We start from the raw sequence: 12,539 nt of genomic DNA, 5'->3' as shown, positions 1-12,539 counted from the left end.
AAGTAATTAAAGTACGACAAAACATAGTAATGCAAATGTAGTTTAGCATTAAGTATATGATGGATGCTTTAATTGCAAAAGAATATCAGCGAATTAAAACAAAAGCAGTTCTTTTTAATTAGTGAGCTCCAATCTTTGAGTTTGGCAAGATTTTTTTTCATTAATAATTTGTGCCAGCGGCTCGTCGGCCATGTCGTGACAGGTGGCGTCCGCTCCTACGCTTTGCAAGTCGCAGATGGTGAAAGAAGAACGCACACACCAAACGGGGGATTTGTCTGCTTGTTTTTATAAATTCAACACAAAATGAAAGCAATCAAAAGTCTGTCAGTCAAAATGATGTCACCGCAAAAAAAACAAAAAAACAACCCAAAAAAATACAGCAAAAACGGACAGCCGACATTTAGCTTAGCGGCGGAAAACGCAGCGGAACCTCTAATGTCCAACAACACACACACACACACATACATAATAATAATAAATAAACATATCTTGGATGACTTTGGGCAAGAAAAACACAATACACCCTCCCTGGATTGGTCGCCATCCAATCACTAGGGCTGATAAAAATGAACAAGCACTTTTGGAAACAATTAAAAGTCTTTACTTGAACAAAAAAAATAAAATTTGGCGAGACAGGTGAACGTTCTGGACTGACTGGTCGCCAGATTGACGAGATTTCCGAAGGGAAAAACAAACTTTGAAGTGGCGTGTGACGTTAGAGGTTCCTCTGTGCATCGTGTCGAACTTGGCGATTGGACGCCGATTGGTCGAGGTCCGTCTGAGTTCATAGGGGTGTACACACACACACACACACACACACTCGCACACACACACACACACACACGTTAATTGACGTAGTAAAGCCAATAGACGACGTTAAAGAAGGAAAACGAAAAGGGGAAGATGAATCGCGACCAGCGGTCGATGGCGTTCACGTCCGTCAGGTCTGGGATTTTAATTTTCAGCTGGGAAGACCGCCTCCTCAGTCGGCTCCGCCTCCCGTCCGGTCCGGTGAATTGACGGGCGGCGGCTCGCCCGCTGCTACGTCGGTACTGGAGACCCGAAGAGTTGTCCAGCGGGACGGGGGTGGAGTTACGTGTGGCGTCGTACAAGCTGCTGCTGGTGCTGCTGCGGGTGGTGGTGCTGGTGGTGATGGCGTGGCCGACGCCCACTTCGTTGTGGATTTCCAGGGTGGTGAGAAGGATGTTGCCCTGAGAGTCAGCCTGGGGGGTTGGAAAGAAATTAAATGGATGGGAGATAAGGGGGTGGAGTTAGGGAAGTATTTGCGGGGTGAAAACTTTTGGGTGTCAAAGTGGCGGCCCGGGGGCCAAATCTGGCCCGCTGCATCATTTTGTGTGGCCCGGGAAAGTCAATCATTAGTGCTGACTTTCTGTTTTAGGATCAAATTCAAATGAAGAGTATAGATGGATATTAATTTTCCTGAATTTACTCTTTTAAATCAATAATTGTCATTTTTTAATCTTTTTTTTTCGGTTTTTAGTTCAAAAATAATTTTGTAAAATCAAAAAATATATAAAAAAGCTAAAATAAACATTGTTTTAGATCTATAAAAAAACGGAATATTCAGGGATTTTAAAGTGTAGATGTATATTAAATTTCCTGATTTTCACTCTTTTAAATCAATAATTGTCATTTTTTAATCTTTTTTTTCGGTTTTTAGTTCAAAAATAATTTTGTAAAATCAAAAAATATATAAAAAAGCTAAAATAAACATTGTTTTAGATCTATAAAAAAACGGAATATTCAGGGATTTTAAAGTGTAGATGTATATTAAATTTCCTGATTTTCACTCTTTTAAATCAATAATTGTCATTTTTTAATCATTTTTTTCTGTTTTTAGTTCAAAAATAATTTTGTAAAATCATAAAAATATATAAAAAGCTAAAATAAACATTGTTTGAGATCTATAAAAAACGGAATATCCAGGAATTTTAAAGTGTAGATGTATATTAAATTTCCTGAATTTACTCTTTTAAATCAATAATTGTCACTTTTTAATCATTTTTTTCTGTTTTTAGTTCAAAAATCATTATGTAAAATCTAAAAAATAAATATAGAAAAGCTAAAATAAACATTGTTTTAGATCTATAAAAAAAACTGAATATTCAGGCCTTTTAATCCATTTCTAAAAATTAAAAAAATCTAAATATCATATCTAAAATGGTCCGGCCCACATAAAACCGAGTTGACCTTTAACGCGAACACCTTGCATTAGGCAATTATTATACAGTGATCCCTAGAATAATAATCATCTTTTCACTACTATCATGTATTTCCCACAAAACTGAAAAAAACGACCAAAACAGTTTTGCATTCATTAATTCCTTCCTGGCCACGCCTCTTTCTCCTGATTGGCTCGGTCATCAGATAGTGGTTCGACACTTAAGGTCGACAACACATCAATGTACGACAAAGCGTCTTTCTCGCAAGGTTAATGACGCAAATATTGACAAGAAATGTCGAATTTTAAGGACAAAAGTCCAAATCTAGCGACGGCGATCGGTCACCTTGGGCCGGTCGAAAGCGGCGCGATCGTTGTTGGCCTTCTGCGCCCGTTCGGCCAGTTTCTTCTGCATACGTGGGCCCCGCCCGAAGAAGATGTAGTTGACAAATGCGTACTCCAGCAGAGCCAAGAAGACAAAGACGAAGCAACCCATTAGGTACATGTCGATGGCCTTCACATACGGGATCTTGGGCAAAGTTTCCCTCAGGTGCGTGTTGATGGTGGTCATGGTCAGCACCGTGGTGATCCCTGGCAACATAAAAAAAATAAATAAATAAAATTAAAAAAATGCCTATAGAACTTTTCTTCCAGTGTGTTTAGGCCAGTTGACTAGAGTCATGTTTCCCAACCTTTTTAAAGCACTTTTTGTGTCACATTTTTTCAGTGTTTTTTGTCCCGTTAGTTAGTGCAAAGGGCGGAGCTTGTTGGCTAATATGAGAGGAGTATACAGTGTTCCCTCGCTACTTCGCGGTTCAGCTACCGCGGACTCAGAGCTTTGCGGATTTTTTTGGGGAAAAAAATTAATACAAAATTTAAAGATATTAAGTTAAAATGATAAATTACATCATTTTTACAAGAGGCGGAAACAAAATACAGTGTTCCCTCGGTACTTCGCGGTTCAGCTACCGCGGACTCAGAGCTTTGCGGAATTTTTTGGGGAAAAAATTAATAAAAAATGTAAAGATATTAAGTTAAAATGATAAATTACATCATTTTACAAGAGGTGGAAACAAAATACAGTGTTCCCTCGGTACTTTGCGGTTCAGCTACCGCGGACTCAGAGCTTTGCGGAATTTTTTGGGGAAAAAATTAATAAAAAATGTAAAGATATTAAGTTAAAATGATAAATTACATCATTTTACAAGAGGTGGAAACAAAATACAGTGTTCCCTCGCTACTTCGCGATTCAGCTACCGCGGACTCAGAGCTTGGCGGATTTTTTGGGGGAAAAAAATACAAATATTACATTGAAACAACATATTTTACAGTTTTTTTTTTGGTATAACATGAATTTCACTCTCGCTACCCGTATTCTATATGGTGTAATGTATACAGGGGCTAAAAAAAATAAAACGAAAAATTAAAAAAAAAAAATTAAAAACAAAACTTTAAAAACAATTTTTTTAAAAAAAAAAACTTAAAAAAAAAAAAATTCAAATTAAGCATTTTTGAAGGGGAATCCCTTTTTTTGCGGAAATTCACTCATCTCGGGTGGTCCCGGTTCCCATTAACCGCGATTACCGAGGGAACACTGTATTACACAAAAATCAGTTTTCACAGATTTAACATCGGCAAAAGTTAAAATCAGTCAATCCAAAAACAGTTTCCGCTTCACGTTACCTCAAAAAATAAGCTACAAACTAACTTTAACCTCAAAATTTAAAGATTTGAATCTTATAATCATGCAATGTTCATTATATTCCAATTGTAATCTCATATAACAGCACCCAACCTGTATGCGACGTATTATAAAAATACCCTGGCGTAACATTGAAGTTATTTTTTAATGGCATCTCTCGCCCTGTTGGTACTATTCCCGCGTCTTGAGCCCGGTTGCGTAAGTCGGCCCAAAATGTAGCGCTTCGACAGTGTGTGCGGGGGAGGGAGTGGAGAGCAGTGTGGGTACAGGCCATCGATTCCTGCTTGAGTGCCAAGAACGAGAACCGTGCGCTAGATTGACACGTGGCATTAAAGCCACGATGCTAAATTGACTGATTTCTATGAATTGTTTCTCCACTACTTGTCTTCCACTGTCCAGGTCAGCGATTTGGGACACCTCAGGTTACCGTATTTTCACGACTATAAGGCGCACTTAAAAGCCTTAAATGTTCTCCAAAAGAGACAGTGCGCCTTATAGTCCAGTGCGCCTTATATATGGAAAAAACAGAAAACCGCCACTGTCGGATATTAAAAAAACACAAATGCCTGAACTGAAACAATACTGTTGAATATGCAGATCAGCCATCTTAGTTTACAAAATCTTCCATCATATAGCTCCTCCCCCACTGCAAAAAAATACAAAAAAAAATCAACAATGGCTGGCTCTAGAGGTGACTGTAAAGTAGTGAGTGAGTGCTTCATACCTAGAAGTCAATAGCGATTACCGTATTTTCACCACCATAGGGCGCACTTAAAAGTCTTCAATTTTCTCCAAAATAGACAGTGCGCCTTATAATCCAGTGCGCCTTATATATGGAAAAAACAGAAAACCAAAAACGAAAAACCACCACTGTGGGATATTAAAAAAACACAAACGCCTGAACTGAAACAATACTGTTAAATATGCAGATGCCATCTTAGTTTACAACATCTTCCATCATATAGCTCCTCCCCCACTGCAAGATTTTATACAAAAAAACAATCAAAACATCAACAATGGCTGGCTCTAGAGGTGACTGTAAAGTAGTGAGTGCTTCATACCTGGAAGTCAATTGCAATTACCGTATTTTCACCACTATAAGGCGCACTTCAAAGTCTTACATTTTCTCCAAAATACACAGTGCGCCTTATATATGGACAAAATGTCATTCATTGAGGGTGCGCCTTATAATGCGGTGCACCTTATAGTCGTGAAAATACGGTATGTTAATATTTGGTTTTAAGCAGATTTTCGCTGATTTCTTTTGTCCTACCTAAAGCGACTCTGGCGGCCGAGGCGTCGTAGTTGATCCAGAAGGAGACCCAGGACAGGATGGTGATCAGGATGGAGGGCATATATGTCTGCAGGATGAAGTAGCCGATATTCCTTTTCAGTTTGAAGCTTAGAGACAGCCGAGGGTAGGCACCTGCAACACACACACACAATAATGAGATTTTTTTTCTTTTTCTTTTTCTCTTACCAAACATCAAAGCCAGTCCCAGATGAAATGTTTTTCTTACACTCTAATACAGGGGTGTCAGACTCGGGTTGGTTTGCGGGCCGCTTTAATGTCCACTTGATTTCATGTGGGCCGGACCATTTTTGATATAATATTTAGATTTTTTTTTTTTTATAAATGGATTAAACGAACTGGATTAAAAGCCCTGGACATTCATTTTTTTATAGATCTAAAACAATGTTTATTTTAGAATTTTTTGTATATATTTTTAGATTTGACAAAATGATTTTTTAACTAAAAACACTTTTTTTTTTTAAATAAATTGATTAAAAGAACTGGATTAAAAGCCCTGGATATTCATTTTTTTATAGATCTAAAACAATGTTTATTTTAGAATTTTTTGTATATATTTTTAGATTTGACAAAATGATTTTTGAACTAAAAACACATTTTTTTTAAATAAATGGATTAAAAGAACTGGATTAAAAGTCTTGAATATTCATTTTTTTATAGATCTAAAACAATGTTTATTTTAGATTTTTTTTATATATATATTTTTAGATTTGAAAAAATGATTTTTGAACAAAAAACACCAAAAAATGATAAAAAAATGACAATTTTTGATTTTTAAAGGTGGAAAACCAGGAAATTTAATATACATCTATACTCTTCATTGTAATTTGATCCTAAAAGAGAAAGTCGGCACTCATCATTGACTTTCCCGGGCCGCCCAAAATGATGCGGCGGGCCAAATTTGGCCCCGGGGCTGCCACTGTGACACATGTGCTCTAATACTAAAAATATGCCTAGATTTACCTGTAGAAAATACCACATTTCTGGAGACCAGCTTGTAGTCCACGATAGAGAACTGCGGCAGCTCGATGCGCGTGACGCCGGTCACGGCCGTGTCGCCGCCTTTCCAGTAAAACTCGATGTCGTCTGTCGTGTAGCCATCTTGGAAAATGTTGCATAATTGTTGAAAAGAACAAGATAAAAAAACAATACATGAAATACTCAATATATCAAAGTATAGCAATGCAATTTGAAAGCAGGTATTTGTACATACAAAATTTAATCTAGACATTAGGTTAAGTCATTAACAATAGCAATAACTGTAAATATGTTAATGAGTTGACTACTACTTATTTATTACGTTGACTACTTATTTATTTAATACATATTTATTGATATTTTTTTATTTATTGACTATTTATTTATTTCTAACATAATTGATATTTTTTAATTTATTGACTACTCATTTATTTATTACATATTTATTGTTTTTTTTAATTATTTATTTACTACTTATTTATTGCTTTTTAAATTATTTATTTACTACTTATTTATTGATTATTTTTATTTATTGACTACTTATTTATTGATTTTTTAATTTATTGACGACTTATTTATTTCTTACATATTAATTGATATATTTCAATTTATCCACTACTTATTTATTACATATATTTAATATTTAATTTATTTATTGACTACTTATTCATTTATTACATATTTATTAATTATTTCTGAATTAATACATTTTTCCATTCTGAATCAGATAAACCCAAATTGCTATTTTTAAAGTGTATGATTTCTAACTGAAAATTCAGAATGTCACCGTATTTTCCGCACTATAATGCGCATCAAAAAAATACTTTTATAAAATAATTATGTTGCAATATCTCTATTGAAATTGAGTGGACAAAAGACAGATTTCCTGGGTATCCAATCAGGTCACCCACATAAAAAAATACATAACCAGGACCTCCCTCATTATATGAACGACCCAACTGGCTGCCTTTAATTTATTCATGCAAAAAGCGAGTCCATATTATTGAGTGTAAAATAGTTTTTAAAAATTCCTAATGATGTTGTTACTGTGAGCAAAGCGTATCATTTATATATATTATTTTCTTTTTTGGGGGGTGTCACGACGGCCGCTAGCTTGATTTAGCGTCGCTCCGAACTTGTGAATGATTTGCACGCGATGCACTTTGCATTCGCCGGAGGCCCCGTCCGTGGCGGGCGAAAAACGTCTTGATTTACGAGCGGCGTCCGGCGCCGGAGCGCTGACTGCAGAGCATGTAAATCTTGCACGCTTTTACACATGATTCCGCATGAATGGCGGACGCAGAGGGCACATATCATCAAGACTAATGAGGGTGCGCCATCATTTCTACTGAGTGTGTGTGTGTGTGGTTATGTTTGTGTGTGTGAAACTCACAGCTCTCAATCTCCAACGTACAGTTCTGTTCGTCCAGCGGGTATCGCCTCAGGTCCATCATGCAGGCGGCCGTGGTGGTGATTCTGAGTCCAAAGACCGGCCAAGAAAAAAAGAAAAAAAAGTGTTTATTGGTTAGTGTCAATGCTGCATTGCAGTGAGAACAACGGGGAAGTTTGTACAGAGAGCACTGTACGGCAAATCGTAAGGTCAAAAACAAGTGTTTCGCTTGGTTTCTACACTGCACTGCGGTTTGAGTTTGATTTACTGTATTTTTTCGTATATTAGCCGCCTAAACTATAAGCCATATTCGTAAACTTGCTTTAAAAAGGTTGAATTTGACAATTTCTCGAGTATAAGCCGCCCCACGATTCATAATGTTCACCTTTATGTTAGTGGTTTTAATAGGGAGTACAAATGTGTTATTTTGAAGGGGAAAATTGGTTGCCGGACGTTTGGTCGCCAGGACGTTTGGTCGCCCCGGACGTTTGGTCGCACGGACGATTGGTGGCCCGGACGATTGGTGGCCCGGACGTTTAGTCGACCGGACGTTTGGTCGACCGGACGTTTGGTCGCCCGGACGTTTGGTCGCCCGGACGTTTGGTCGCCCGGTCGTTTGGTCGCCCCGGACGTTTTGGTCGCCCCGGACGTTTGGTCGCCCCGGACGTTTGGTCGCCCGGACGTTTGGTCGCCCGGACGTTTGGTCGCCCCGGACGTTTGGTCGCCCCGGACGTTTGGTCGCCCGGACGTTTGGTCGCCAGGACGTTTGGTGGCCCGGACGTTTGGTGGCCCGGACGTTTGGTCGCCAAGACGTTTGGTCGCCAAGACGTTTGGTCGCCAAGACGTTTGGTCGCCAAGACGTTTGGTCGCCAAGACGTTTGGTCGCCAAGACTTTTGGTCGCCCGGACGTTTGGAGTAAATGCAAGAAAATACTGGATTTAATAAAGAAACAATATATATTAAAAATGCCTGTATTGATGAGCCTCACATGGATCACTGGCTAGGGACCATTTAGCGTACAATTAGGCTAGCACGCATGTTTTGGCTGATGTGGGAGGAAACCGGAATAATTTTGTCCCGCGGTCCTACCGGAGGCCGTAAAGGACGGTGCCGTCTGGGTGCAGACGAATCATCCGGTTTTTCACGGTGACGCCGTGCACAAAGGATTTCTTGTCGTTGAGGAAGTAGGTGTCGGGCACCCACAGCTGGTCCGCCACCCGATTGTCCAGGGTGAGGTTGAGGGGGATGCCCAGGTAGGCTAGCCTCTTGTCCCGCCAGTATTGCTGGAAGTACATGGTCAGTGTGTAGTCCTGCGAATGGAGACGGGAAGATTAGAAATGAAAATCATCTTAAAAGACAAAAATGGCAACATCTTTTTGTCTATTTAAAAATGTATTTCATTGATAGACGTCAAAAATAATTTTGATTAGCATTTTTATTTGATTATCTTTTCTCTATCTTGACATGTCACATTGCAGTTTCGTGTATGTCCAATTTATACCCTCGATTCAGTCATCATTTTTTTAAATACGGTAATCAATGGCCCCCAATGAGCAAATAATCAAAAATAAAAACCTTATAAAAAGCTGAAAATGAATACAAATGAGGCGATCAGGCCCGATTTGCCATAAAATGAGACATCAGAAGGTATTTAGTATTTATTTTTCTTCACACAACCAATACAAATATCCACTATCTCCAAAAAAATCCACATGAAGAGTTAAGAAAAGCCATCATTGATGCCTTGGCTGTGTTCCACTAATGATCAAGCGCAAAACAAAAGCTTTTGTAGCCTTTTTTTTAATGGAGCTGACTGGACTTGATTCTGCTGACTAATATTCTCTTAAATAAATAAGCAGGTCAAAGGAAATAAACAAGCCACCGCTTCAGTGACTTTTCATATTCAGGACAAGCTTTGCGTGCATGTTCCGTACTTGGCCACCAATAGCGTCCCGTTTTAGAAGCTGGTTGGTCAACGGCATCCCATCAGGGCTAGTAAATACCACCCGTGCAGGCGCCACGGTGTAAAACTGCTGACCCGACGCGGGTGAAATGTTGGAAAAGCAATTTTTTTCTCCCCTAAGTTTGCCGCATCGCCCTAAAAAAAACGCAACCTTCTCTCGGTAAGAAATGAATGACGCAAACAATGTAAAGTCTTGAGTGGCCCGGTGGTTAAGTGGTGAGCGTGTCGGCCTCGCAGTTTTGGGGTCGAGGGTTCGAACACACCTGGGTCGTCACTGTGTGGAGTTTGCATGTTCTTCCTCAGGATTATGTGGGTTTTCTCTGGGTACTCCAGTTTCCTCCCCCAGGATTATGTGGGTTTTTTCTGGGTACTCCAGTTCCCTCCCCAGGATTATGTGGGTTTTCTCTGGGTATTCCAGTTTATTCCCCCAGGATTGTGTGGGTTTTCTCTGGGTATTCCAGTTTATTCCCCCAGGATTATGTGGGTTTTCTCTGGGTACTCCAGTTTCCTCCCCAGGATTATGTGGGTTTTCTCTGGGTATTCCAGTTTATTCCCCCAGGATTATGTGGGTTTTCTCTGGGTACTCCAGTTTCCTCCCCCAGGATTATTTGGCTTTTCTCTGGGTATTCCAGTTTCCTCCCCCAGGATTATGTGGGTTTTCTCTAGGTACTCCAGTTTCCTCCCGCATTCCAAAAAGATGTATGTTATGCTAGCTGGTTGAACATAATAAATTGCTTGACCCTAGCAGTGATTGGTTGACCTTTGTCTCCTTGTGCCCTGTGATTGGCTGGCCACCAGGGGTGCCCAAAATCAGCTGGGATAGGCTCTAGCACCCCCTGTGACCCTTGTGAGGATAAGCGATTTTGAAAATATGGAAAAATGGATAAATATATATTTATATTCCTGGTGATAAGTGGTTAGCGTGTCGGCCTCACAGTTTTGGGATCGAGAGTTTGATCCCAGCAAAGGTCCTCACTATCTCTGGGCTTAGGTGGGTTTTCTTTGGGTACGCTGGTTTCTTCCTACATTGCAAAAACATGCATGCTAGGCTAAGCTAGCAGGTTGAAATATGCTAGCAGGTTTAAATAGGCTAGCAGGTTGAAATAGGCTAGCAGGTTGAAGTAGGCTAGAAGGTTGAAATAGGCTAGCAGGTTTAAATAGGCTAGCAGGTAGAAAACACTCTAAATTTCCCCTAGCTATGATTGATTGTCCTTTGTTTACTTGTGCCCTGCGATTGGCCGGTCCCCCGCCTGGTGTCCGAAGTTAGCTGAGGTTGGCTCCAGTACCCCCAGAATTGAAATGGGATTTTCTGTACTTGCGTGTGAAAGTTTGCAATGAATTGAAGTGGTTGAGAAAGAGGTAGCGACGGCGCAAAGGAAGGCGCTGGCGAGAAGGTAGTGAGATGAAAAGCAGGTGTTGTTGCGAGACGTGATGTCCTCCCACATGCAGCACCAGTGGAGTGGGTCGGCTGAATCAGCTTTTACACAACGGCGTGCACTCCCACCACATGGAAGCATCTCGGCGTCTGGAGACCCAACTCTAAGAAATCTTTCGGTGACTTCAAGTACGACCTCGACACTCGGTGACGTACAGTGGTGAACTCAGGGTGGAAATCATTCATTTTGGATTACCGCTCATCTTCACAAGGGTCACAGGGGGTGCTGGAGTGCAGGGAGATGGACAAGGGGTCAGCGGGTAGCTCAAAACAAGGGTGTTAAACTCAGTTTTGGTCATAACCGTTTTATTTTTGGTTGTAAAAATGTAACTTCATGGCCGCCATTGATGGTGGTAGACGTCCTATCTCTGTTGAGTGGGCGGGGCAAATAAACGCTTGTTTGGTCAACGTGTGTAGATGCCTAGTGCCGTCAATTGTGCGGAAAGATGAGCATCCATGGCCAGTTTTAATTGATTTCTATTGTTGTCAATGGCAACGAGTCCATTTTGTGTCATTTCCTTGTCTTATTAGGGTAATTACATGTCACTTCCTGTTCATTTTTGCAAGGGTATCACGAAAATAACAAGGAGCTTGGCAAGAATCAAACAAGTTCCAGGGGTGTCAAACATACGGCCCGCGGGCCGGATCCGGCCCGCCTGGTGGTTTGGTACGGCCCGGGGAAGAAAGTTGCATTGTATAAAAAAATATGAATTTTCTTTAAAAATTGTAGTTTTTGTATTATACGGTAGGGGGCGCAGTGTTTTAGTACGTGCAGAAAACATGAATTGACATTAATTTATGTTCTTATGTTATTCTCTTATTCATAATATATTGTTCATAATGTAAAAGGAAAATTTTGTTGATAAACATTTTGATAATTCACTCATTCTTTGCACTAATTATTAGTATTAGTGATTAATACAAAAGTGGAAAAAAGTGGGTCCGGCCCACTTGATCTCAAATTAAGCCGTATTCGGCCCGCAGACCAAAGGGAGTTTGACACCCCTGAGTTAGACGATCCTACAATAAACTAACAAACACACTGGATTTAAATAGACAGACAATGGCTGATTATCAATCATACGCTGGTCACTTTCTGCTGATTCCTGACCATTTCCAAGTGACATCCTATTGCTTTTAGGGCATTTCATTGTTCTCTGTTAACTCATTGGTTGCTATTGAAGGTGACATTTTGAACAAATATAACTACAGATAAAAAAAAATGTAATCAAGTGCAATAGTGCAGACAACGCTGACTTAAAACTGCCATGATATTAATGTCAAGCAAATGCTCACTGTGTGTCACTGCTGATTGTTGTCAGCCATTTTGGCTCTCAGGAGAGGTAAAGTTCATTTCCCCGTTAAATGAGGCCCGGCGGGAGGGCAGGAGAGTCTCGTCAGTCAGCTGTCAAATGCGGAAGGGTGCTTGAGTCCACCCAGACGTCACATGGGGTGCTTAAGCTCTTTCCCAGTGGAATCGAAATGTTCTTATTTTGTTCAATAAAGCATAAGATGAGGTTTTTTCTGATGGACCGATATATTTTTTGCTCTAGGTCAGGGGTGTCACACTCCTTTTG

The 12,539-nt window shown here is 40.0% G+C and overlaps 1 protein-coding gene across 3 annotated transcripts in view; it reads right to left on the bottom strand.

The window, feature by feature from the left end:
• Nucleotides 1-270: 270 nt before the first annotated feature.
• Nucleotides 271-12,539, bottom strand: part of gabrb3 (gamma-aminobutyric acid type A receptor subunit beta3) — a 26,805-nt gene continuing 14,536 nt past the window's right edge. For all 3 annotated transcript variants that reach the window (XM_077716167.1, XM_077716169.1, XM_077716168.1), the window contains 6 exons: nt 8,654-8,874; nt 7,568-7,650; nt 6,160-6,297; nt 5,158-5,310; nt 2,529-2,773; nt 271-1,223 (listed from right to left, as the gene is read on the bottom strand). In XM_077716167.1, the coding sequence (XP_077572293.1) occupies nt 846-1,223; nt 2,529-2,773; nt 5,158-5,310; nt 6,160-6,297; nt 7,568-7,650; nt 8,654-8,874 (1,218 nt within the window). In that variant the 3' untranslated portion in view covers nt 271-845. The remainder of the gene's footprint in view (nt 1,224-2,528; nt 2,774-5,157; nt 5,311-6,159; nt 6,298-7,567; nt 7,651-8,653; nt 8,875-12,539) is intronic.

The sequence above is a fragment of the Stigmatopora nigra genome, chromosome 5 (genome assembly GCF_051989575.1).
Source record: "Stigmatopora nigra isolate UIUO_SnigA chromosome 5, RoL_Snig_1.1, whole genome shotgun sequence".
Lineage (NCBI taxonomy): Eukaryota > Metazoa > Chordata > Actinopteri > Syngnathiformes > Syngnathidae > Stigmatopora > Stigmatopora nigra.
Note: the sequence above shows the minus strand (reverse complement) of the source record. Positions and strands in the feature narration are given on the sequence as shown.